The sequence below is a fragment of the Phyllobates terribilis genome, unplaced genomic scaffold (assembly GCF_046119375.1).
Source record: "Phyllobates terribilis strain yellow unplaced genomic scaffold, ASM4611937v1 Scaffold_1__5_contigs__length_1240528914, whole genome shotgun sequence".
Taxonomy (NCBI): Eukaryota; Metazoa; Chordata; class Amphibia; order Anura; family Dendrobatidae; genus Phyllobates; species Phyllobates terribilis.
The window spans coordinates 1074849144-1074873997 of NW_027362761.1; the positions used below are offsets into that span (position 1 = coordinate 1074849144).

The following is a 24854-nucleotide window of genomic DNA, read 5'->3' on the forward strand; positions in this document are numbered from 1 at the left end:
AGAAGGAATAGAGAATCATACATAGATTAGATAGATAGAAACATGTCAGTCACATATATATGAAGTACAGTGACAGTGTTGATTACTGTACTTGTCATTTAGTGTTAAAATAAAGGATTTATTTTAAAAAAAATTGGCGTGGGGTTCCCCGTAATTTTAGTCTCTAGCGGAGGTTAAGCACCGGCTGGGGCAGATGTTTGAAGCCTGGGAAGGGGGTAATACCCACGGAGCTTCCCAGGCTACTAATATGAGCCCCCAGCTGAATACCTAGCCTTTACTAGCTATTAAAATGGGGGACCCCCTCAAAAAAATGACGTTGGGTCCCCCCTAATTTAATAGCTAGCAAAGGCTAGGCAGACAGCTGGGGGCTGATATTAATAGCCCAGGAAGGGTGCCATGAATATTGGCCCCCTCCCAGGCTAGAAACACCAGCCGTCAGCCGCCCCAGAAATGGCGCATCCATAGGATGCGCCAACTCTGGCACTTAGCCTCGCTCTTCCACGCTGCCCTGGTGCGGTGGCAGAGGGTAATAGGGTTGGGGTTCATGTCAGCGCCAGCTGCCATGAAGCCCAGGTTAGTAATGATGGGCGTCTATAAGACACCCCCATTACTAACCTACAAAGTGTTAAAAAGAAAAAACACACTACACCCAGAAAAAAATAATTTATTTGAAATAAAACACACCATTTTATTTAATTCTTAGTTTACTAAAAAAAAATAGTTACCTGTCCACGTTTCCTGCGCTGATCTCCCATGCACAGCTGTCACATCTGGAGATGGTGACAGCTGTGCATGGCTGCTGTAAGCTCACACTGCCGGGAACACGTCCGCTCCCGGCAGCGGGAGCCAGTGACTGAGGTCACCGGAGTGCATTCAGGCAGCGCAGCTCCGGAGACCTCCTTTACGGCACTGCTGTACCGTGGGAATTTCTCACGATACAGCAGGGACGTAAAGGAGCTAACCGGAGCAGCGCTGCCTGAACTCCGGCGAACCCGCTTATGCAATGACGGGGCTGCTTTATGGCCCCATCATTCTAGTGGCGGCAGCGGTTCAGAGCGGTCACATTCTATGTGGCTGCTCTAAACTGGAGATCATCGTGGGACACTCGTGGACTACTACGGAGGGGTAAGGATAAGGTTGTGGTTTATTATTTTATATTTTATTACAGGAGATCGATGGCTTTGGGGAATTAGGTGTCTAGGTGAGTATAGGTGTAGTTTTTTATTTTTTACTTTATTTTAGGTGGCGATCGGCGGGGACAGGTAATGTATGAACTAATTTATTGTAGGCAACCACTGGCCACCAATGAAATGTATTTAAAATTTATTGGGGACACAGTAGGGCAATTTAAATAGCAGGATCAGGCTGATGGGAACTACTGCTGGCACGAGTGGACGGGGGACAGACATAGGCCGATGGGAGTAGTAGTGTCACATCGGCCTATGTCTGCCTGCACGCACACACTCGCAGACATCGCACAGACATCGCACAGACACCGCACACACCCGCAGACATCGCACAGACAAGGCACACACCCGCAGACATCGCACAGACACCGCACACACTCGCAGACACCGCACACACTCGCAGACATCGCACAGACACCGCAGACATCGCACAGACACCCCGCACACACTCGCAGACACACGCACAGACACCCACACACACCAATCATGACGGGCTGATCGTCTGGGAGGTGAGGCTGACCTGTGCGGCCGTGGGAAAGTTCATGTGAGTTCATGCAATGCAGTCAAGCATGAACTCACGTGAACCCTCTGAAGGTACCGCGTCTACTTCAAATGAACAGCTGATCAGCATCACCTGATACCTCAGCTGTTCATTTGAAATAACCGGCGGGAAAGCGCAGCACAGAACGGGAAAGCCGGCGGTGAAGTCTTTTCACTGCCGGCTTCCCCGCCCGGGTCCTTCGCTCCCCGCTCCTTGGTGCTGCGCTCCCCGCCTGGTCCTAACTTACGATCGGGATGGGAGGTGGCGAGGGGAGCGGAGGATCGGGGTGGGAGGCTGCGGGGAAGCAGTATGGGGCTGTGTGATTGTTTAAAAGCCGGCGGCTTTTTACCGCCCGCCGGCTTTTAAACGATCAGGAGAATTCTCCCACGCTGGGATGGCATTCTGATGACAGGCTGGATCTCAGCTGAGCGCTGCCATCCAGCTTGTCATACTTCAGAGACACTGCAGAGCGCAGGCATTATGGGAACTTCCGATTCCGGTATTCGATATTGTAAAAGTATCGGAATTAAGTATCGGAATTCCGATACCGCGAATATCGGCCGATACCCGATATTTCAGTATCGGAATGCTCAACACTAGTCACCAATAATTTGTACAATTCAATAAAAAGCTAAACCGAAATCTTTTGGGGTGGATAAAGAAAAACCATTTACTCAAATAATGTGGTTGCATAAATGTGCACACCCTAAAACACACACTTTGTTGAAGTACCCCTTGAATTTATGACAGCATTCAATCTTTTTGGGTAGGAGTCTATCAGTATGGAACATCTAGATTTGGCAATATTTTCCTGCTCTTCAAATCTGTCAGATTGCGAGGGCATCTCCTGTGTACAGCGCCCCCTTCTGGTCAACCCTCAGATTTTTCAATTGTATTTAAGTCTGAGTTCTGGCTAGGCCTTTTCATAACTTTTATCGTCTTCTCACAAATCCATTTTTTTGTTTATTTGGAGGTATGCTTATGGTTGTTTTCATGTTGAAAGGTGAAATTCCTGTTTATTTTCAGCTGAGACCTGAAAGTTTTGTTTCAAAATTGACTGATATTTGGAACTGTTCATAATTCCCTCCACCTTGATTAAATCCCCAGTTCCAGCTGCTAAAATACAGCCCAAAAGCATAATGTTGCCTCAACCATGCTTCACTGTGGGTATGGTGTTCTTTTGGTGATGCACAATGTTGCCTTTGCGCCAGACATATCTTTTGGAATTAAGGCAAAAAAGTTCAGTCTTGTTCTCATCAGACCATAACATGTTTTCCCACATGCTTTTGGTAGACTTGATGTACGTTTTGGTAAAACATAGCTGGACTTGGATGTTTTTCTTTGTAAGAAAAGGCTTCCATCTTGTCACCCTACCCCACAGGTCAGACATATGAAGGAAACGTGAGATTGTTGTCACATGCAGTACAAAACTAGTACTTGCCAGAAATTCCTGCAGCTCCTTTAATGTTTCTGTAATTTCCTTGGCAGGGTCTCGGTCCAATTTCCTTCCTGTTTTTATCAATTTTTCAAAGACTTGCAGTTCTAGGTAATGTCACGGTTGTGTCAAACTTAAGTCACTTCTTGATGACCATTTTCACAGTGTTGCATGATATACCTTATGCATTGGAAACATTTCTGTACCCTTCTCCTGACTGATGACTTTCAGCAATGAGATTCCTTTGCTGTGTTATAAGCTGGTTACGGACCATGGCTTTTGATGTAACACATACCTAAGAAAATGTCAGGAAAATACTACAAGAACAGCTAAACTTGATATTGGGTTAATTAGAATCATTGTAAATGGTGGGAGTTGTGTACTGACTACTAGTGACGCTAGTCACTACTCACAGACAAGCCGTGAGGCTGGGTAGTCTAGAGGTTCGAGGTCAAAAGCCTGGAGGGTACGTCATAGACAGATGGGTGAGACAAAGGCGTAGTCAGGAAACAGTCCGAGGTCAGAATTCTAAGAAGGTAGCAGAACACGACAAAGGGATGAAGCAAACAGATGGTCTAAGGCAAATCCAATGTCGAGCAGCAAAGATCAAAATACAAGACTAGGAGCACAGAGCAAACACACACCACTTGAATAAAGCTATAATTTGCAGAAATCTAAGACAGAGAGATGGCTAAATGGCCATGTAATTACTCCGAACAGGAGACACATGGAGGAAGCCCTGGCACTGATTGGATCTCTAAACTGACACTGTCATTGGATGGCTGAGCTGTCCATCACCATACTGACAGCTCAGCATGCCCCTGCCCTAGATTGGACTGCAGAACAGTCATTCACACACTGATAGGCGGAATAGTGACACAACTATTTAACTTGAGTTTAAATGTGATTAGCTAATTCCAAACACAGCCACATCTCCAATTAGAAGAGGGTGTTCACACTTATCCAACCACATTATTTCAGTTCTGTTTGAATTTTCCCCTCTAAATAATTTCAGTTTGTTTCTCAATGGATTTGTACAGATTATAGGTGACAATAAGGGTGGAAGAAGTCCTGAAATGATTCTTCTTCGTATCATTTTTTTACATGACAAAAACCTAGCATTTTAATATAATATATATATATATATATACTGTATATTCGTGTGTATATACAGTGAAGGAAATAATTATTTGATCCCTTGCTATTTTTGTAAGTTTGCCCACTGACAAAGACATGAATAGTCTATAATTTTAAGGGTAGGTTAATTTTAACATTGAAAGATAAAATATTCCTCCAAAAAATCAAGAAAATCACATTTTATGAATTAGATTTAATTGCATTTTGCAATGAGAAATAAGTATTTGATTCCCTACAAACCATTATGAGTTCTGGCTCCTACAGACTAGTTAGATACCCCTAATCAACTCGTTACCTGCATTAAAGACAGCTGTCTTACATAGTCACCTGTATAAAAGACTCCTGTCCACAGACTCAATCAGTCAGACTCTAACCTCTACAACATGGGCAAGACCAAAGAGCTTTCTAAGGATGTCAGGGACAAGATCATAGACCTGCACAAAGTTGAAATGGGCTACTAAACCATAAGTAAGACGCTGGATGAGAAGGAGACAGCTGTTGGTGCTATAGTAAGAAAATGGAAGAAATACAAAATGACTGTCAATCGACATCGATCTGGGGCACCATGCAAAATCTCACCTCGTGGGGTATCCTTGATCATGAGGAAGGTGAGAGATCAGCCTAAAACTTGTTAATGATCTCAAGGTAGCGGAGACCACAGTCACCAAGAAAACCATTGGTAACACATTACGCCTTAAAGGTTTAAAATCCTGCAGTGCCCGCAAGGTCCCTCTGCTCAAGTGCACATGTGCAGGCCCTTCTGAAGTTTGCCATTGAACACCTGGATGATTCTGTGAGTTGTTGGGAGAAGGTGCTGTGATCAGATGAGACAAAAATTGAGCTCTTTGGCATTAACTCAACTCGCAGTGTCTGGAGGAAGAGAAATGCTGCCTATGACCCAAAGAACATCGTCCCCACTGTCAAGCATGGAGGTGGAAACATTATTTTTTGGGGGTGTTTCTCTGCTAAGGGCACAGGACTACTTCACAGCATCAATGGGAGAATGGATGGAGCCATGTACCATAAAATCCTGAGTGACAACCTCCTTCCCTCCGCCAGGACATTAAAAATAGGTCGTGGCTGTGTCTTCCAGCAAGACAATGACCCAAAACATACAGCCAAGGCAACAAAGGAGTGGCTCAAAAATAAGCACAGTAATGCATGGAGTGGCCTAGCCAGTCTCCAGACCTTAATCCCATAGAAAACTTATGGAGGGAGTTGAGGCTCCAAGTTGCCAAGCGACAGCCTCAAAATCTGAATGATTTAGAGATGATCTGCAAAGAGGAGTGGACCAAAATTCCTCCTGACAGTTGCTCAACCTTCATCATCAACTACAAAAAACGTCTGACTGCTGTGCTTGCCCACAAGGGTTTTGCCACCAAGTTTTAAGTGTTGTTTGCCAGAGGGATGAAATACTTACCGTATTTTTTGGACCATAAGACGTACATTTTCCCCAAAATTTGGAAGGAAAATGGGGGGTGCGTCTTATAGTCCGAACGAACGTTACTTTACCAGTGGTGGTGGAGCGGGGATCGCAGGGTCCTCTGGCGGCGGCAGAGGTGAGATGCGGCTGGAGCCGGGGCCTGTATCTGTGCTGGAGTGGCTGGTGTCGGGTGGTGAACCAGAGGAGCCGGGGCCTGTGCCGGGCTGTGAGTGGCGTCCGGCGGTGAGGCAGAGGAGCCGGGGCCTCTGCTGGGCTGTGAGCGGTGTGCGGCAGAGAAGCGTGTGTGGCTTCCAGTGGGCGCGGCCATCTTCCTGAGGCCGTGATCCACGGGAAAATGGCCACCTGTGCCGGCGCATGCGCCGACCGGGAACTCCGGCGGCCATTTTCCTGTAGATTACAGCCTCAGGAAGATGGCCACCGGAAGCCGCACACGCTGCTCTGCCACATCGCCGGACGCCGCTCACAGCCCGGCACAGGCCCCGGCTCCTCTGCTTCACTGCTGGACGCCGCTCACAGGTGCAGGCCCTAGGCAGGTGCGCAGGCCCTAGGCAGGTGCTCAGGCCCCAGCAGGTCCCCAGGCCCCAGGCAGGTGCACAGGCCCCAGCAAGTCCACAGGCCACAGGCCCCAGCAAGTCCACAGGCCCCAGCCGATCCACAGGCCCCAGCCAGATACCGACATCTCACCTCTTCTGCTGCCGGGATCCTGAGGCAGGGAACGGAGGGACCTGTGATCCTGCTCCACCATCACCGCAACTCACAGCTGCTGGAGCACCGGCTTCAGGTATCCAGGGTCCGCATCATTCCTCCACTTCCACCGGGCCGGTTTCCTGAAGGACCCTGCCTCCTGCTCCACCACGCCCCAGGTAAGATACCCAATCAGACTATAAGACGGACCCCATCTTATAAAAAATATTTTTTTTCCTATTTTCCACCCCAAAATTTAGGGTGCGTCTTATGGTCCGGTGCGTCTTTTATAGTCCGAAAAACACGGTATTTCTCACTGCAAATAAATTTATCTAATTTACACAATGTGATTCTATCTCTCAATGTTAAAATTAACCTACCCTTAAAATTATAGACTGTTCATATCTTTGTCAGTGGGCAAACTTACAAAAACAGCAAGGGTTCAAATACTTATTTCCTTCACTGTATGTGTATATATGCACAGTACATTGCAAATGTTTCAGCCTAGTGTGGTAAAATATACTGCAAAAATAAGAATGCTTCCAAAAATAGAATTATTTATAGATTTGTATCAGTTTACAATATTTGCCATCAAAAGCCCTTCTCCCTCCCTTCCACCTCTCCTTTTTTATTTTCCTTCTTTTTTCCCTTTTGGCCCAGCCAGAGATTCATTGCTGTACCTAAGGGGCATGCTTTGGGCTCAACTTCTTTTTGACTAAATGACTGGTTGGACTTATAGGATTATCTGCACGTAGGTGACAATACATACTGTTTTTCCTTCCTTTTTTTTTTCTTTGGCCATACATGGCTTAAAAACGAGTTTCTGTGCTTTTCTGGGACGTTTACATTGAATTTTCTGTTTTTGGTCTGGGGTTTGTGAGATATACTCATTTGTGGAATATATTATATCTATTCATTATTGGACACCTTTTGAGCACTATAAGAAACTATGCATGTATCAAGGGCCATCAGCCGGCTTTTTGTTTGATAACGTTGTTAATGCAAGCTTTAATCGTCCCAGAAGTATATATTGCTATAAGGGGTCTTGAGGGTGCATTTGAACATCAAGAATATTGTACAGTATTATATGCATAGGGATATGGGATGTAACCTCGGATTGAGTGTTCTAGTCGGGCACTTACCCAGCAGGTATTGTTTGGGCTTTAAAGTGTTTTTAACATCTTTTTGTGTGAAGTGCATATGTATTTATCTTTTTCTGATTAATAAAATGTATATATTTATCTTGGTGATCACTGTTTCATAGCATGTCTTCTGCTTTTGTTTTTGGTGGTATGGTATTATTCATGACATGCTGTAGGAAGATCCCAATTATATGATGGTGCTCTCCATTTTTGTTTTTTACTGTTTTACTTTTTTAATTTGCAATCAAAACGGCATCAAATCATCAATTCTTTGAAGTACCTTTGCACACAGTTTTTGAAAGAATTTGGCATCAATGTTGTTCCAAACATCTTGGAGATTTAATGTAAATTCAGACAGACTTGATGATGTTGAGATCAGGTCTTTCTAGGGGCCATATCATCACATGTAGGACTCTGTTCTTCTATACCTGAACATAGTTTTCTAATGACATTAACTGTATGTTTGTGTCCATTGTCCTGTTACAGAATACATTTGCAGCTAATAAGATGCGTCAGTGATGATATTGCATGATGGAAAAGTATCTGCCTGTATGGCCACGGCCCCACTATCAGTATTCGGTCAGTATTTGGTCAGTATTTTTTCTGAGGAGTGGGAGCCAAAACCAGGTGAGGAACAATCACAGAAAAGGTATAATAGAAACAAGTCACCAATTCTGCATTTATCACCCACTCCTGGTTTTGTCTCCCACTCCTGAGAAAAAATACTGACCAAATACTGATAGTGGGGCCATGACCTAATTCTCAGTATCAAAGACACCTTTAATCCTGACAAATCCCCAACACAACACACTTAGCTTATAAGTCTAGGTATTAACATACTGTATTCTGATTTATATGTAGACTAGATAATAAATTAAGAATTATTCATTTTACCAATCTCCAACCACTATCAGTTTCAAAATTTCATGGATCTCCCCCTGGTCTCTGTAATTGTGGCTACCAGGGCTGTGGAGTCGATAAGCCAAACCTCTGACTCCGACTCCTCAATTTCCATGACCACGACTCCGACTCCCTCATACATGGCTCATGTTTAAGTGATAAATTTACTGTAGCACAGATTCATCTCAGCTAAAAGTCTAGACCCTTAGATCAGGAATAGGACAGACATTTATAGGACATTTCATAACTTTCCCAAATTCTTATGAAAAAATATTCCCCAGTAACTGCATTGAACTGCTGTACCCAATTTATACAGACTCCCGACTCTATCAAAATGGGCTCCGACTCCATGACTCCGACTCCACAGCCCTGGTGACTACTGCATCCAGTCACTGGCCAATGTGGTGATTATATATCACTGCTGAAGCCAGTGACTGGCTGCAGTGATCACATGTTTAGCTGGACAGGGCAGGAAGTACAGAAAACAGGGAACCCATTAACCCCTTCATGACATGGCGATTTTCTATATTTTTTTTTCTCGTTTTTTTCCTCCCCTTCTAAGAGTCATAACTTTTTTACTTTTCTATCAGTATAGCCATTTGAGGGCTTGCTTTTTGGGGATGAGTTGTACTTTTGAATGACACCATTCATTCTACCATATAGTGTACTGAAAAATGGGAAAAAAATCCAAGTGCATTGAAATTGCAAAAAAAAATTCAATTCCACAATTGTTATTTGGGGTTTTTATTTACACTGTTCAGTATATGGTAAAATTGACCTGACAGTCTGATTCTCCTGGTCAGTACGATTATGCAGATACCAAACATGTATAGTTTTTTTTTTATATTTAAGTGGTGAAAAAAAAATGTGAAAATTTTGTGGAAAAAAAAAAAAAAAATGTTGCTTTAATCGCCATTTTCCGTGACCTGTAGCGTTTTCCACATTTCTCAGTTTTGGAGGAATATGTAAAGGTATTGTTGGATTTGTGTTTGAAAGAACTACATGCACATATGAATAGTTAGGGGGGTGAAGTCTTGCTGACAGATTTTATGGATATCATACAACATTCTTTTTTTTCAGTAGTTGGGACAACCTTTTTAAATATTTTGTAATATTCCATAACTATAACAAAGTTTATCTTGGTTTCTCTATAGAAATAAAGTATAATAACAATACATTTTCCAAGTACCATCCTCAGTTTTGGGCAGATGGTGTGTATCAGTGCTGCAGGCAAACCGACAAGTTGGCTCCTGGATGTGAAGAATATAATCTGTTTAATGATTGTAAGTAGGAAAGAAATTTTTTTTATTACTTCCTTACATTACATTGTCCTGTTAAAGTTTAAAACCCAATAATACATAAGCGCAGAGAAATAAAAGTATCCCTCTTACCTTCCATGTCTGTTAGCAGAATACAAGCTAGCGTTTATGCTTTTTGTGTTGGTGTGAACACATGATAACCTAGAACAGGCATTTACCTACTGAAAGACTGGAGGAAAAGTATGATAATTATGATTCTCCCAGTATTTCTGCTAAATTATGTATATGCCTTACTCATTTAAAGATGACCTGTCACTTGCTCAAGAAAATTGAGCTATGATTGCCAGCATCTGGAAGGGAAAGGTGAAAGCGCACTTCCGCAAAGAAGACACTAAAGAAATGTCTAGTTGGTCTGCCAGCAAAGATTTCACATATTGTGCTCCGAAATCAATACTTATGAATATCTCTGCAGTGGAGTGACGCAGTGTAAAATGGAAAACAAAGGCAGAATCAGGTGAACTCAGGAATTTTTACAAGATATTTAATTCAATTTTTTTAGCAACTCTTCAGTGAGTAAGGCATATACATAATTGGCCAGGGATACTGGGAGATATCATATTTGTCAAGCTGTGATTTCACATGCTACGCTCCAAAAGCAACAAATGTGAACATCTCTTCAATGGAGGGACAAAGCACAAAACGGAAAAAGAGTGGAAATCAGGGGAGGTCATTGATTTTTACAAGGTATTTAACTTGTTTTTTTTAGCAAGAGTCAGGTCTTATGCAAAAGGGTTGAACATCTCTAGAAAACCTCTTATTAGTAGGCTCGGTGAAATGAAAAAAAAAAAAAAGATTCTCCCCTTCCAAACTTGTGACCACACCATCCTCAGTGCTGTGTCCATTGCTGATCTTCTGCAGCATTTACATTTGTGATTCTAATGGCACAGTCAGATGGCTGCATAACTCAGACGGGATCGCAACGCAATACTCGGACTTGCCAGCGTCTCCCTCGAGCGTGGAGCTTGACAGCTGCATAGAAATACATGCTGTCATGCTCAGGTTGGGAGAGCCACCAGCCAGTCCGAGCATTGCGTTGCGATCCCCGTGCAAGTCATATGGCCGTCTGACTCTTCCCTTTAAAGTGTCACCGTTACTGCAGCTGCATGTTTGACTCCTACTTTCCCAGCCTTTTTATAATTGTCTCATCCAGTCCTAATCTTCCAGCCTCTTGTCACAGCTCCAATACGAAAAGAATGTGTAGAGAAGTATTTACCCGCTAAGCCCAAATTAAACAGGCATTTCCGTAGGATGCTTCTATATTGAAACTGCGACAGAGGCATACCAGACCGACGTCACAGCTTATGCTCACCCCCCAACGGGGAACACGCTCAAATAAACGTTAATTACACAAACTGGACATATATTAGCATCCGGGAAACACATTAATTTTAAGCTGGCGCCTTTACCGGCTTGATTTGTTTTTGACCTCACGCTGTGGACTACCATATTATTTTCTCTAACTGACACCTGCTTTAACCTCAAACCTTCTGACCCCAGCTTACCCCTCGGGAGCAGCTCCCCAATCCTCAGTGCACCGAAAAATAATAAGGAAGCAGCTGCTGAAAAAAAGCACAGACTCCAATAATAATAATAATAATAATTTTTATTTATATAGCGCCAACATATTCCGCAGCACTTTACAATTAAGCGGGGACATGTACAAACAATAAATTCAATACAAGGTGAGACAGTTTAACAGTTACATCAGGAGTGAGGTCCCTGCTCGCAAGCTTACAATCTACATGGAAATGGGGGGACACAATAGGTGGAAAGTGCTTGTTATTTCAGGTCTGGCAATTATAATAAGTCGGGATTATCATATAAAGCTGTATGATCCGGTCATCAGCCTGTATGTTAAAGTGCAATACTCAATTACCGAGTGCAGTTATCGAGTGCATGGAGGGTGTAGAAACAGATGAACAGTAGGGTGCAGATTCTGAATAGTATTTAGGAGGGAACAGGGGAAAGTTAGTTTACTGAGTAGTTGAGGTGGTAGGCTTGTTTAAAGAGATGGGTTTTTAAAGCGCGCTTGAAGACATCGGGGCTAGGCATCAATCGGATCGTCTGGGGTAGAGCATTCCAGAGAACTGGTGCAGCACGAGAGAAGTCTTGGAGACGGAGGTGTGAGGTTCGGATTATGGGGGATGTTAGCCTTAGGTCATTTGTGGAACGGAGGGCACGTGTAGGACGATAGACTGAGATGAGAGAGGAGATATAAGGTGGTGCAGAACTGTAGAGAGCTTTGTGGGTGAGAGCAATGAGTTTATATTGGACCCTGTAGTGAATGGGTAACCAGTGTAATGACTGGCACAAGGTGGAGGCATCGGTGAAGCAGCTGGACATAAGTACGACCCTGGCTGCCGCATTCAGGACAGTTTGGAGAGGGGAAATTTTGGTAAGAGGGAGACCGATCAGAAGAGAGTTGCAGTAGTCCAGACGAGAGTGAATAAGAGCGACAGTAAGAGTTTTAGCAGTTTCCAAAGTGAGAAAAGGTTGGATTCTGGAGATGTTTTTAAGATGCAGGTGACAAGAGCGAGTGAGTGATCGGATATAGGGAGTAAAGGAAAGGTTAGTGTCGAATATGACCCCAAGGCAGCGGGGGTGCTGCTTGGGAGTTATGGTTGACCCCTCCAAGGTAATTTCGATATTAGGTAGAGTTAGGTTACTAGAGGGGGGAAACACAAGAAGTTCAGTTTTGGAGAGATTCAATTTGAGATAGAGGGAGGACATGATGCTAGACACAGCAGATAAACAATCCTTGGTGTTTTGTATTAGGGTAGGGGTGATGTCAGGGGAAGAAGTGTATAGTTGGGTGTCGTCAGCATAGAGATGATACTGGAACCCAAATCTGCTGATTGTTTGTCCAATAGGGGCAGTGTATAGAGAGAAGAGGAGGGGGCCTAGGACTGAGCCCTGAGGAACCCCGATAGTAAGGGGATGAGGAGGGGAAGAGGAGCCGGCAAAAGATACAGTGAAGGAGCGGTCAGAGAGGTAGGAGGAGAACCAGGAGAGAACGGTTTCCTTGAGGCCTATAGAGCGGAGCATAGTGAGGAGGAGCTGGTGATCCACAGTGTCAAATGCTGCAGAGAGATCCAGGAGAATCAGCAGGGAGCAGTGACCTTTGGATTTGGCTGTTAGTAGATCATTAGAGACTTTAGTGAGGGCAGTTTCAGTGGAGTGTAAGGAGCGGAAACCAGATTGTAGAGGGTCGAGGAGAGAGTTATCTGAGAGATAGCGGATTAGACGGGAGTGGACCAAGCGTTCCAGGAGTTTAGAGATAAAGGGAAGATTAGAGACAGGTCTATAGTTAGCAGTGCAGTTGTGGTCCAGGGATGGCTTTTTAAGTAAAGGGGTTATGATGGCATGTTTAAATGAGGAGGGAAAGATACCTGACGAAAGAGAGAGGTTAAATATTTTAGTCAGGTGAGTGGTGACCACCGGTGAGAGGGACTGCAGGAGATGTGAAGGAATGGGGTCACTGTTGCAGGTTGTAGGCCGAGAAGAAGCGAGGAGCTGGGTAACCTCTTCTTCTGTGACAGGCTCAAAGATGGCTAGTGAGCTTGAAGTGCAGTAGGGAAGGGGATCCAGGCACTGAGGAGATTGGGCTGAGATGTCCTGATGGATGTGGTTGATTTTTTCCAAGAAATAAGTGGCCAGATCCTCACTGCTGAGGTTGGTGGTGGGGGCCTGTGCTTTAGGTTTCAGGAGGGAGTTTAAGGTTTCGAAAAGTCGTTTTGGGTTGTTGGACATTGAAGTGATGAGGGTGGTGAAGTAGGATTGTTTGGCCAGATGAAGGGCAGAGTTATAGGTTTTGAGCATGAATTTATAGTGGATGAAGTCCTCTGCTAAAAGAGATTTTCTCCACTGACGCTCAGCACACCTCGAGCAACGTTGAAGAAAGCGTGTTTGCATCGTGTGCCAGGGCTGCCGTTGTCTGTGTCGGATCTTTCTGCAAGTAGAAGGAGCTGCTTCATCTAGGGCGCTCTTCAGTGTATTGTTGTAGTGTGACAATGCCAAGTCTGGACAGGAGAAGGAGGAGATGGGGGCTAAAGATGTGTGGAGATTGTCCATAAGCTGCTGGGTATTAATGGTACGTGTATTCCTATAAGTGTGGTAAGTGGGGGTGTCCCGGGTGAGGAGACAATTCTTAACAGAGAAGGAGAGAAGGTTGTGGTCCGAGAGCGGGAGAGGGGAGTTGGTAAAGTCGTCCAGCAAGCAGAGACTGGAAAAAAACAGGTCCAGAGTGTTCCCGTCTTCATGGGTAGGAGAATTCGTAAACTGTGAGAGACGGAATGAAGAAGTTAGAGAAAGTAGATGAGAGGCAGATTGGGAGAGGGGATCATCGATGGGGATGTTAAAGTCGCCCATGATGAGGGTGGGGATGTCACAGGATAGAAAGTGAGGAAGCCAGGTGGCAAAGTGATCCAAGAACTGGCGGGCGGAGCCTGGAGGGCGATACACGACTGCCACTCGCAGGGAGAAGGGTTTAAAGAGTCTGATGGTGTGGACTTCAAAGGAAGGAAACATAAGTGAGGGAACCGGGGGGATGACCTGGAAAGCACATTGTGAGGAAAGGAGCAGACCAACACCTCCACCCTGTCTGTTGCCATGTCTGGCGGTATGTGAAAATTTCAGCCCACCAAACGAGAGAGCAGCAGCAGCGGTGGTGTCTAGCTGCTGAATCCAGGTTTCTGTGATAGCCAGAAGGTTAAGAGAATTAGAGAGGAAAAAATCATGGATGTAAGTTAGTTTGTTACACACAGACCGTGCGTTCCAGAGAGCGCAATGGAAATCAATAGGAGAGGGCATGCACTGAACGTTAATAAGATTAGCAGGGTTTCTATATGCAGCTGGAGGAGAGTGGTGTACGCTAGTGGAGGGGGGCCCAGGGTTGGGGGAGATGTCGCCTGCGACTAGTAAAAGGAGAAAGAAGAGAAAGATCAGGTGGTCTAATGATTTGTACTCCAATGCATTAAAACAACAAGACATTGAAACCGAACAAACATCCCTCAGAATGGCCGGGGTAATAGGACACCTGCCATCCCGAACACAATGATCTGTCTTATAATCCTTTAAAATTCTCTTCACTGTAAAATGGTTATTTAATGGAAGTGCACCAAATATTTTTAAGAAAAACTGATATTCCTGCCAAATGTTTTACTACCGTGGAGTAGGCTTACCCTTTTTCACATAACATACAAAACGCCAAAGCCAACTGCTCAGAACTCCTAAACAATTCACAATTCCAAGAGATTCATTATGAGGACCAAATTAGCCCCATTATGTAAGGACACTTTCTCCATTTCTCTGCACATAGGGCCTTAGTCCAAAAAATTAATCTATGTATTTTCCTTCATATAGTTCCAAGGAAGCCTCCGCCTCCTACGCCAGATGAGGTAAGAGAAGAAGATCGAACTAAGTAATGATATTAAGGGTGATCTGTTTTTTGCTTTGTAATGTGACAGCAGCATGATATAGGGACAGAGACTCAATTACAGTTGTCTCTGCTGTAGATCTAGCAGAGCTCAGAATGCTGAGCTGTGTAATCCTCTAGTAATAATCTCCTGCTAACAAAACGCTGATTTTATTGAAACATCAAAACACAGCCCAGTAAGTGACACATCGCTGGAATCAGGGTCTCAGCCCCTACATCATGCTGCTCTCGGATTACATAGCAAAAATTTGGTGAAAGATTCAATTTTAATGACCATTACACATTTCAAGTGGCTCGCAATATGTGTAGTAAAATACATTGTTTATTTGTATATAACTTTGCTGTATTACTTTATATAAGCTTCTAGCAATACAATAGAGCTCTCATTACCCTGCCCCAGTCTATACAGCAAAGCTAACAAGCACCTCCGAAAATAGATGCAACCAGACTCTGATCATGGTGAGATATACTGCATTTGGACATTAAATATAAGAATTTGTTACTGTATTACTGCAGTGCATCATCAAACAGCTCATGGAATATTGCAGTTTCTAGGCAAAAAATAACCATTTTTTTAATAATTCTGGACAGTCCTTTCAAAATACTAAATATATCACCATGTCTTATGACACGGGCCACAATGTAGTTTCAAATACTACTTTGTAGTTTTAGGGTATGCTAACGTGGGCAGAAATGTGCGAAAATTATTTGAAATAAGTAGCATGCTAACTGTTGTCATAGCAGATTTTTTTTGCAGTTCCTATAAAAATCCACTAAAAATGTATTTGACCAACATGAATGGGATACGGGCTGGCGTGAAATCCAAACCAAATCCATGTTTAATATTCAGTTCATATAGTCTTGCGAAAACCGTGTTTTTTTTTGTAGCTTGGTGCTACTTTTTAAACTACTGCATATAATATTTGTGGAGTTTTTTGTTGTTTATGTGATAGAAGAGCAAGATAAAGTGAAAAAGTCTTATACCAAGGCAGGATTCAGTGCGGATGGTTATCATGCATTTTTCCTTGTTTTACTCTTATGGCACAGTGCTGGATCAGGTTGTGACTTTGTGTTGTGACTTTGTGTTGTGCCATTACATTCCTGTGTGACTACATTCTTATTACCTTTTCCAGCAAGGTCCTCCACTTCCACCACCTCCAGAACACCATATAGAGGACGATCATGAACACAAAGAGGAATTAGTGGTTGCTCTGTTTGATTTCCATCCAGTGGAGCCACATGACCTTCGTTTGGTTGCAATGGAAGAATATATGATTTTGGAAAGGAAGGATGTGCATTGGTGGAGAGCAAGAAATAAACATGGGTAAGGAAACACACAATGTGTCTGATAGAACTGTGTTGGTTCACACAGTGCAGTACTGGTGCAGTGGTTATGTGCAATTTGGCCACGTGGTTTGCATCATGAAAATACAGTAGTATTAATTGAATGCCATTGTCGGAAGAATATAAGGAACAAGGCGAAAATAATATCGGAGAAGACCTTGGTGGACCGATCTAGGCTTGCACAAGATCAATCTTCCATTAAGTCGCCATGGCTTCAGATCAAGCTGAAGGCCGTTAATAATAAAATTCAGAGAATTGCAGACTAGACATAGTGAAGCAATAGCTGGATGTCCGTGCTGTGTTGTCCTTCATGCTGCTGCTATTGTGACCTTAAGACTATGTTCACACGTTGCGTTTTTGCAGCGCTTTTTTTTTCTGCAGGCGAAACCTGCTGTCTTGACAGTAAAGAAGCTACTTACAAAAAGCAGGTTTTGCTGCGTTTTTTTTGGTGCAGATTATATGTGTCATTTATCAATAGTACATGTTTAATATAGTTAGTTTTATTCACCAAAAACACTTGGTTGCATTTTTCTCATTGTTTTCTGCGGGTGACCAAATGTAAAAACGCTGAAAGAAGTGACATGCTGCATATTTCAAAAACGCTGCAGTTTTCCAATTCAATTAGGAAAAAAAGCCCAAGCTTGTGAATGAGATTTCTGAAATCTTATAGCTTTTGCTGATGCTGTAACAAGCAGTTTTCAGTTTGCATAAAAAAATGCTGAAAAAAACCCCCTGCAAAAATGCAACATGTGAACATAGCCTAAAGAGGACCTCTCAGCTCCATAATATACCAGTTCTTTGCCATTTTGTCCTATGACTCTGTGTTGTACTATTCCTCTGTTCCTCTTCCTACAAATTTATGACTAAATATACATCTGGGTGTTACCAGTTGGGGGCGTGTCTCTAAACAGTCTGACACTGTCTAATCAGTACTGATATTAACATGTTGTGTATTAACACACCCCTCTGATAAGATTAATGGAAACACCCAATTGTCAATGTATTAGTACATTTCTATGGGGAATACCAGAGGAGTGGCACAATTCAGAGTTGTATTCACCTTTAAATAACAATTCTGGATGACATTTTCTATAAGTATTTACTAAAACAGACATTTCAGAGGAGCCGGTAGGTTCTCTTTAGAGAGGTTTCCCACTATTTTGAAGCACATTCTAAGTCAAGCCATGGTAGTGGGGAGAAAACCAAAATAAAAAAACAGGGAAGAGAGATGCCCGGTGTGCAACACAAAGAGAGGTGGGGAAATGGGTAAAGGAGAGCCCTGACAATAAGGAGAGGGAGAAGATGGTGACCCCTCAACACTGACTTAATACTGAACCCTGCTGTCCCTATTGCCCTAGACGGGTCCCCCCGCCCCCCATGTGCTGTCATGTGCTGTCGTGTGCCTAAGCCCTGGATGACCCTGGGCCTTGCCCTGGATAGTGTGAAGGACAGCAAGACACTAGTCTTAGTTCTATGATAAGACAACACAGGGAATGAGACACACAAACAAATAGAACTACACTGGAATCAAAAGGAACACCACAGCTTCTTCAGGAACACCTGCTCCATAGAAGTAAGGCACAGAATAGAAACTCCATAGCTGGCATGGGTGGAAGCTAGGAGAGGGTTTAAGTAATGAAAGGGGAGTGGTCCCAATAAGCCACAGCAGACACCAGAAAAGTCAGCAGAGTTTAAACAAGGAATTCTTAACCCCTTCCATACCACAAGAAACCATAAACCTGTTTAACTCATGAATGACCTCACAGATATCAAAGAGGACCTGTGATCAGCTAACCGCTGTGATCTTCTAATCCCAGATGCACCACAGGTCCCAGCAGAGTGCAGCACATTCATGACACTACCTGACCATTGCTACTCCTCCACACTATATGCCCTACCAGTCTCCTGCCTTCTTCTTATTGTAGTGGGTACACTCAGGTGACCACTGTAACCAATCAGCAGCCCTGATGGGCTGCAGAATTTATATGCTGTCCAAGCTGGATGAAACCATCACTCTTGATTTGGATGAAATAGGAAGGCTGCTGCCAATCAGTGGTTACATTACCGATCCCACAGAAGAAAGTAAAGTGGAGACACAGTAAGGAGAAGTGGCGCTGGTCAGGTAATTTTCCCACCTCCTTGGGCCCATTTAAAATGTGTTTTAAAGTAGAAGACAACTCCTTCAATGCAAAAAATGCAGATTCTGCCTTTGTCTCTGCTACATAAATTGACATGCTGCGGCTGAGTTTGGGTACGTGCCCATGACCAGGAAATGCTGTGGGTTTGACGCTGTGTATTTATGCAGCATCAAACCCACATCAGGCAGATGTTACAGCATAGTGGATGATATTTCTAGAAATCCCATGTCCACTCTGCGTGCATCAGAGGCTGTGGATCACCTGTGGACACTGACATGCTTCACATCTTTCAGGACCACAGCTTGTCAAATTCTCTTTCGGAGTCCCTAGTCTCCACAACAGAAATTTGACCACTAGAATGTATTGAATACGGTAAATCTGCATGGTTTAGTGAACACGTGTTCAAAAATATGCTGCTTCCAAAGCGTTGCTATGTCCGGATCATGGACACATACCCTTAATTTAAAAAAATGGCGTGGGCTCCCGCATTATTTTCATAACCAGCAGAGGGAAAGCCAACCACTGGGGGCTGATATTGCTAGCCGGGGAAGGGGCCACTAGACCAAAATGTTCCCTGGCTATTAATAACAGCTCACAGCTGTTTGCTTAGCCTTTACTGGCTAGATTACCGGGAGACCCCAACAAAAAAAATTGACATAAGGCCCCCCTATAAAATCTAACCAGAAAAGGCTTGTCAGGTAAGGAAGGGGCCATGGATCGTGGCCCCCTCGGAAGCTAATAATATCAGCTCTCAGCCACCCCAGAAATCACGCATCCATAAGATGCGCCAAATCTGGCGCTTAGTCTCTGCTCTTCCCACTTGCCCCGGTTCGGTGGCAAGTGGACTAATAGGGTTGGGGTTCATGCCAGCCTTGTATTGGCAGCTGCAGCTGACATGAAGCCCACCGTTAGGTGAGTATAACGTCCATTCCGCTGAAGCCTTTGTCACCTGAAGAAAAAAATAAAATAAATAAAAAACAACCATACCCCTCACATGTCCAACGTGATGACATAATCCAGTGTACCACGACGATCTGGGTCACTTCTAGAGCAGTCACACCAGCAATCATTGGTTTGACTGTTCTAGAGGAAAGCACTCTATACACTGACAGGAGTGTAATCACTTCTGTCACTGTATAGCACTGCGTTGCCAGGAGTGAGGTCACTGGAGTTCAATCAACTGATGATCAGCTGACGAGCTCCAGTGGCCCCACGTACTGCACCAGTGTATAGAGTGCTGCCGGCTGATCGGATTGCTGTGGGACACTCTGGGTACGGCGGATAGGTGAGTATGAAGTGTTTGTTGTAATAGCAATTTTACCTTTTTTTTTTTTTTTTTTATACATGGAGCACAGGTGTCGGCTGAGGAGACTACTTCTCCCCTCAACGGCGCCTGCTTCCACTGTTATCAAGAGGATTAGTCTCCTGCAAACAATTCTTTGTGCATTTTTGACGCGTTTTTGACTCCTTGACTTGAATTAAGTCAGTCAAATACACAGCACAGATACGCAGCAAATCCTCAAATATTTTTATACCTGCGTTTTTGCTGCGGATTTGACTGACTCAATTGAAGTCAATGGGTGAAAAGCGCTGCAAAAAACGCACAAAGAATTGTCATGCTGCAGATTTAAACGCAAAACAATCCTGACAGGAAAATTCCTGATCATGTGCACAGCACTTCAGGATTATCATTGCATTAACTGGCACAAGGATTACCTAGTGTTTTTGGGCCATTTCGGCGAGGAAAAAAACGGCGTGAAAACGCACCGTATGCACACAGCCTTTTAATCCTATTGTTCTGATCTCTAACATCACCACTCTATGCATTCGCTCTACTCCACAAAATAACATACTAATTGTCTTTATGTTAATATAAAGGACCATCGTCTTCACTTTCTCATTGTCACATATTACACGAAGCCTTCAGCCCACGGCTTGCTTCAATCATCCATATAATGGAAAATGTAAATTAAAATAGAAAATCCATTTACAGTAATACATGAGCGGTACTTATAATTTGTGAAATGGGTTTAATGGCACAAACCACATAGCTTGGATATGACTGATCAACATTTTACCTATACTTGTTCTTCAAGTCACTATTTGCATAATTTCCAGCTGTTGAAAGAACATTTCTTTCCGTAACTGTTTTTTTGTCTGTTGATTCAGATACGAAGGTTATATTCCTAGCAACTATGTGACAGAAAAAAAACAAGACAACTTAGACCAGTATCCGTAAGTATTGTTGGAAGAACGTGTCTACTGGCATGGGCCACTAATCTAATAGCTCACACCGGTCCAGGATTTTATTATATCAAAAGTGGCCATGTTATTAGAATAAAACAACTTTCTAATAGCTTTGTATTCATTTTTTTCCCTTTACCTCTCTCCCCTGGCTGGCTGAAACCTGGCTCCCACTTCTCTCCTTTTAAAGAATGGGGAACAATTAAAGACCCCAATTACAGTCATGGCCAAAAGTTGAGACTGACACAAATTTTTGTTTTTTGAAAAGTTTGCTGCTCCAGTTTTTTGTTGGCAAATTACATTAACTCCAGATTGTTATGAAAAGTGACCAGATGAATTGAAAATGTAAATCAACCATTCATGTGTGGGGTCTTTTCATCCATGGTGGGGGCTCACTTACAATTTTGCCTAAGATCACTGCCATGAATAAAGAATAGTATCTAAATCTCCTCCACGAGCAATTTCTCCCCACCATCCAAGAGCATTTTGGTGATGAACAATGCTTTTTCCAATATGATGGAGACCATGTCACAAGGTAAAAGTGATATCTAAGTGGCTTAGTGAGCAAAACATTGAAATGTTGGGTCCATGCCAGGAATCTCCCCAGATCTCAATCTCATTGAGAACCTGTGGTCAGTCCTCAAAAAGTGAGTGGACAAACAAAATATAGAAACTTTGATAAACTCCAAGCACTGATTAGACAAGCACAGATTATTATTAGTCAAGATTTTGACCCAGCTGCCAGAGCGAAAGGCAGAAGTCTTGAAAAATAAGGGTCAACAATATTAATATTGAGTCTTTGCATGCATTTGATGGATTTTTCAATAAAAGTTTAAAAACTTCTGAAATACTTATAAATGTACTTCAGTAACTATAGAAACATCTGACTAAAAGATCTAAAAACACTGCATAAACAAACTGTGAAAACCAAAATATGTCTCAAATCTTTTGGCCAATACTGTAAACTGGCTGAGTTTTGCCATAAATGAGCTCTAAACGACTATTTGCTTGTTGATTGCTGATAGTTTATGGCCCCATTCACTAGGGGCGTGCATGTCTTCAGCAGCACATTCGCTGTTTACGCTAGGTGATGTGCTGCCAAAATTGAAGGTTTCTATGCAGTACAAATGATTAATTTTGCTTGCTCATCGTCGTTTACATAGATCATGATCAGGAACGAGCGGTTTTCTTCATTTGCCAATCATCATCCTGTGCACATGGGCCTTTATGGAATTATATTTAGTGTTGTAGAGATAATGGTTGTCTTGTGTATGGGCTTAGAGGGAAAGAAAACCATTTATTGACTGAGCCGCAGCATCTACATGCAGCTCTCGCCAGGCACCTAGAACAATTGCGAGTAGCCGATAGTGCCATTGCAGCCACCGGCCTACCTCATAGCTGGGATTTATAAGAGATCAGTAATTCTACTATATACTAGAATATGTGAATATAGTAAAATTAATCAAATAATCACAAGTTCAAGTCACCTAGGGAACTAAAAGTAAAAATTTAAAAATGTTTTAAAACATATTAAAATAAAAGTCTAAATCACCCCTCGTTTTCCATATTCAAAAATAAAGAAATGTAAAATATACAAATATTTGGCTTCCCTAAAATAGCAATAAAAAAAGTTATCAAAACTTTGCATGTATCGCACAATGCTAAACATGCAAAAAACAAGCTCTCACACATGTCCACTGACAAAAAATATATGGTGCATGTCTCAATAAATAGGGACACAAAGCAATTTTTTTTTAAATCCTGCAATGTTCTTAATCACTAAAGTATACATACAGTCATGGCCAAATGTGTTGGCACCCTCGAAATCGTTTCAGAAAATGAAGTGCCGTTTTTCTCCCATAAAATTATTGCAATTACACCTGGTTTGTTATACACATGTTTATTTCCTTTGTTTGTTTTGGAACATCACTAAAAAAACAGAGAAAAAAGGCAAATTGGACATAATTTCACACACAACCCAAAAAATGGTCAGGACAAAATTGTTGGCACCCTCTATTTAATATTTGGTTGCACACCTTTTGGAATGAAAAACTGCAATCAACGGCTTCCTATAACCATCAACAAGCTTCTTACACCTCTCAACTGGAATTTTGGACCATTCTTCTTTTGCAAACTGCTCCAGGTGTCTCATATTTGAAGGGGCCTTCTCCCAACAGCAATTTTAAGATCGCTCCACAGGTGTTCAATGGGATTTAGATCCGGTCTCATTGTTGGACACTTCAGTGCTTTGGTTCCAACAAGCTAAAATTGGGAGCAGTCATTGCGGCGCTTATTCTTTACGCCACTATCCAGGAATTGTCTTTTTGCGGGTACCTGAAGGTTGGTTGGTGGGAACCGCCTTAACCCACTTTGTGTATCGTCCCTGGGCGTGGCTTCAGGGCACTCTGTCGGTGGGCCTGGTTTTTGGCCACGCCTGCGGTTTATTTTCAAGGCTAGCAATTAACTTTACTCAATATTGCTCTGACCACATCTAGTCTTGTGGTCCATTTGTCCATAAATATAATAACTATATGCATTCACGATTGCTTAAAGTTCTTACAGGAAGTCTCTGTAGGCTCTCATGCTTAACGGTTGCAATTATATACTATACACTATTATCTTATTACACCTTAGTCCCTATAACGGGCAGGGAGCTGACCTCTGGTACTACGGGTTGATCTACGCAGTACAGTTATTGCTAATGACCTACCCAGGTCTCTAGTATCTACCGCTGGTGTGGTGGGTGCACTATTCACTATCCTACTTGTGGACCTACATAGTACTGGTATACCAGATTGCCTTCTGCGAACTCCTATACTCACCTTGGTACTGACAGATTCACCGCTAGCAGGGGGTAGATTCACTCGTTCCACTGCGGTTGTGGCATCTGTTGCTGGGGCCGTCTGTTCTCCCAGCTGTTCTAGAGTCTCTGCGGCTTCTGGTAAGGCTACTTGGGGAAAGTCAGAACAGGTACCACGATTGCTTGGTTCACCTGCGTCCAAGACCGGGGAAATTCTCCAAGGATGGTTTGGACCGTCTCTTCCACCTTTTCTGTGTGCTGGGGGCTGTTTTGGTCTTCCTCTTGGTGTCTCAATTGATCAGGACATATCTTTAGGTGGTTTCTTAAGACTGCCGCCGAAGTCTCTCCTCCATCTTTACTGATGAGGCATACCTTGGTGGTGTCGAAATTTGAAGGTAAGACGGTGTATGGCTTAACCTCACACTGATCGTCTAATTTGTGAAGTCTTCTCTTCCTTTTGAGTACCTGTTCTCCAGGTGACAAGGGAACTGCAGGTGCGTGCTGATTATAAGTTCTTTCCTGCCTCTGTCTCGCCTGGGACAAATTTCTTTCTACACATTCTTGCACCTTGCGGTATTGTTGCTGCCGCTCCGTATCCCAGTCTGCATCTGGTGATGTCGTCTCAGGTGTTAAAACTCCCATGTCTAAGTCAATGGGTAACTTGCCAGGTCTTGCCTTCATCAGGTAGACGGGTGTACAGTTGGTTGAGTTCACCGGGATGTGGTTATATAGGTCTACCAAATCCGGTAACTTCTCTGACCACAGGCTACGCTCTTCAAGGGGCAGCGTCTTCAACAGGTCTATTACTACCTGGTTCATTTTCTCGCATAACCCATTGGTCTGGGGATGATACGGCGTCGTCCTTATTGTCTTGCAGCCGTACAAGATACAGAATTCCTGAAACACTTCTGCTTCAAAGGCTGTGCCTTGGTTGTTCAGGGTAACCGTGCGAGCGACAAAAGTGTTGTTGAAACGCTTTGGCTGCCGTCTTAGCCGCCTGATCCTTCACTGGCACTACTACCAGGAACCGGGAGTAGTGGTCTACTTTGGTGAGAACGTAGACATAGCCTGACCGGCTTGGAGCTAGTTTCACATGGTAGTTCAA

At 43.3% G+C, this 24854-nt stretch overlaps 1 protein-coding gene across 3 annotated transcripts in view; it reads left to right on the top strand.

Annotated features, from left to right (window-relative positions):
• The window catches only part of TEC (tec protein tyrosine kinase), a 219320-nt gene that overhangs the window by 146765 nt on the left and 47701 nt on the right, over window positions 1-24854 (top strand). For all 3 annotated transcript variants that reach the window (XM_073645530.1, XM_073645528.1, XM_073645529.1), the window contains 4 exons: window positions 9625-9753; window positions 15151-15185; window positions 16357-16547; window positions 20875-20940. In XM_073645530.1, coding sequence (XP_073501631.1) covers window positions 9625-9753; window positions 15151-15185; window positions 16357-16547; window positions 20875-20940 — 421 coding nt within the window. The remainder of the gene's footprint in view (window positions 1-9624; window positions 9754-15150; window positions 15186-16356; window positions 16548-20874; window positions 20941-24854) is intronic.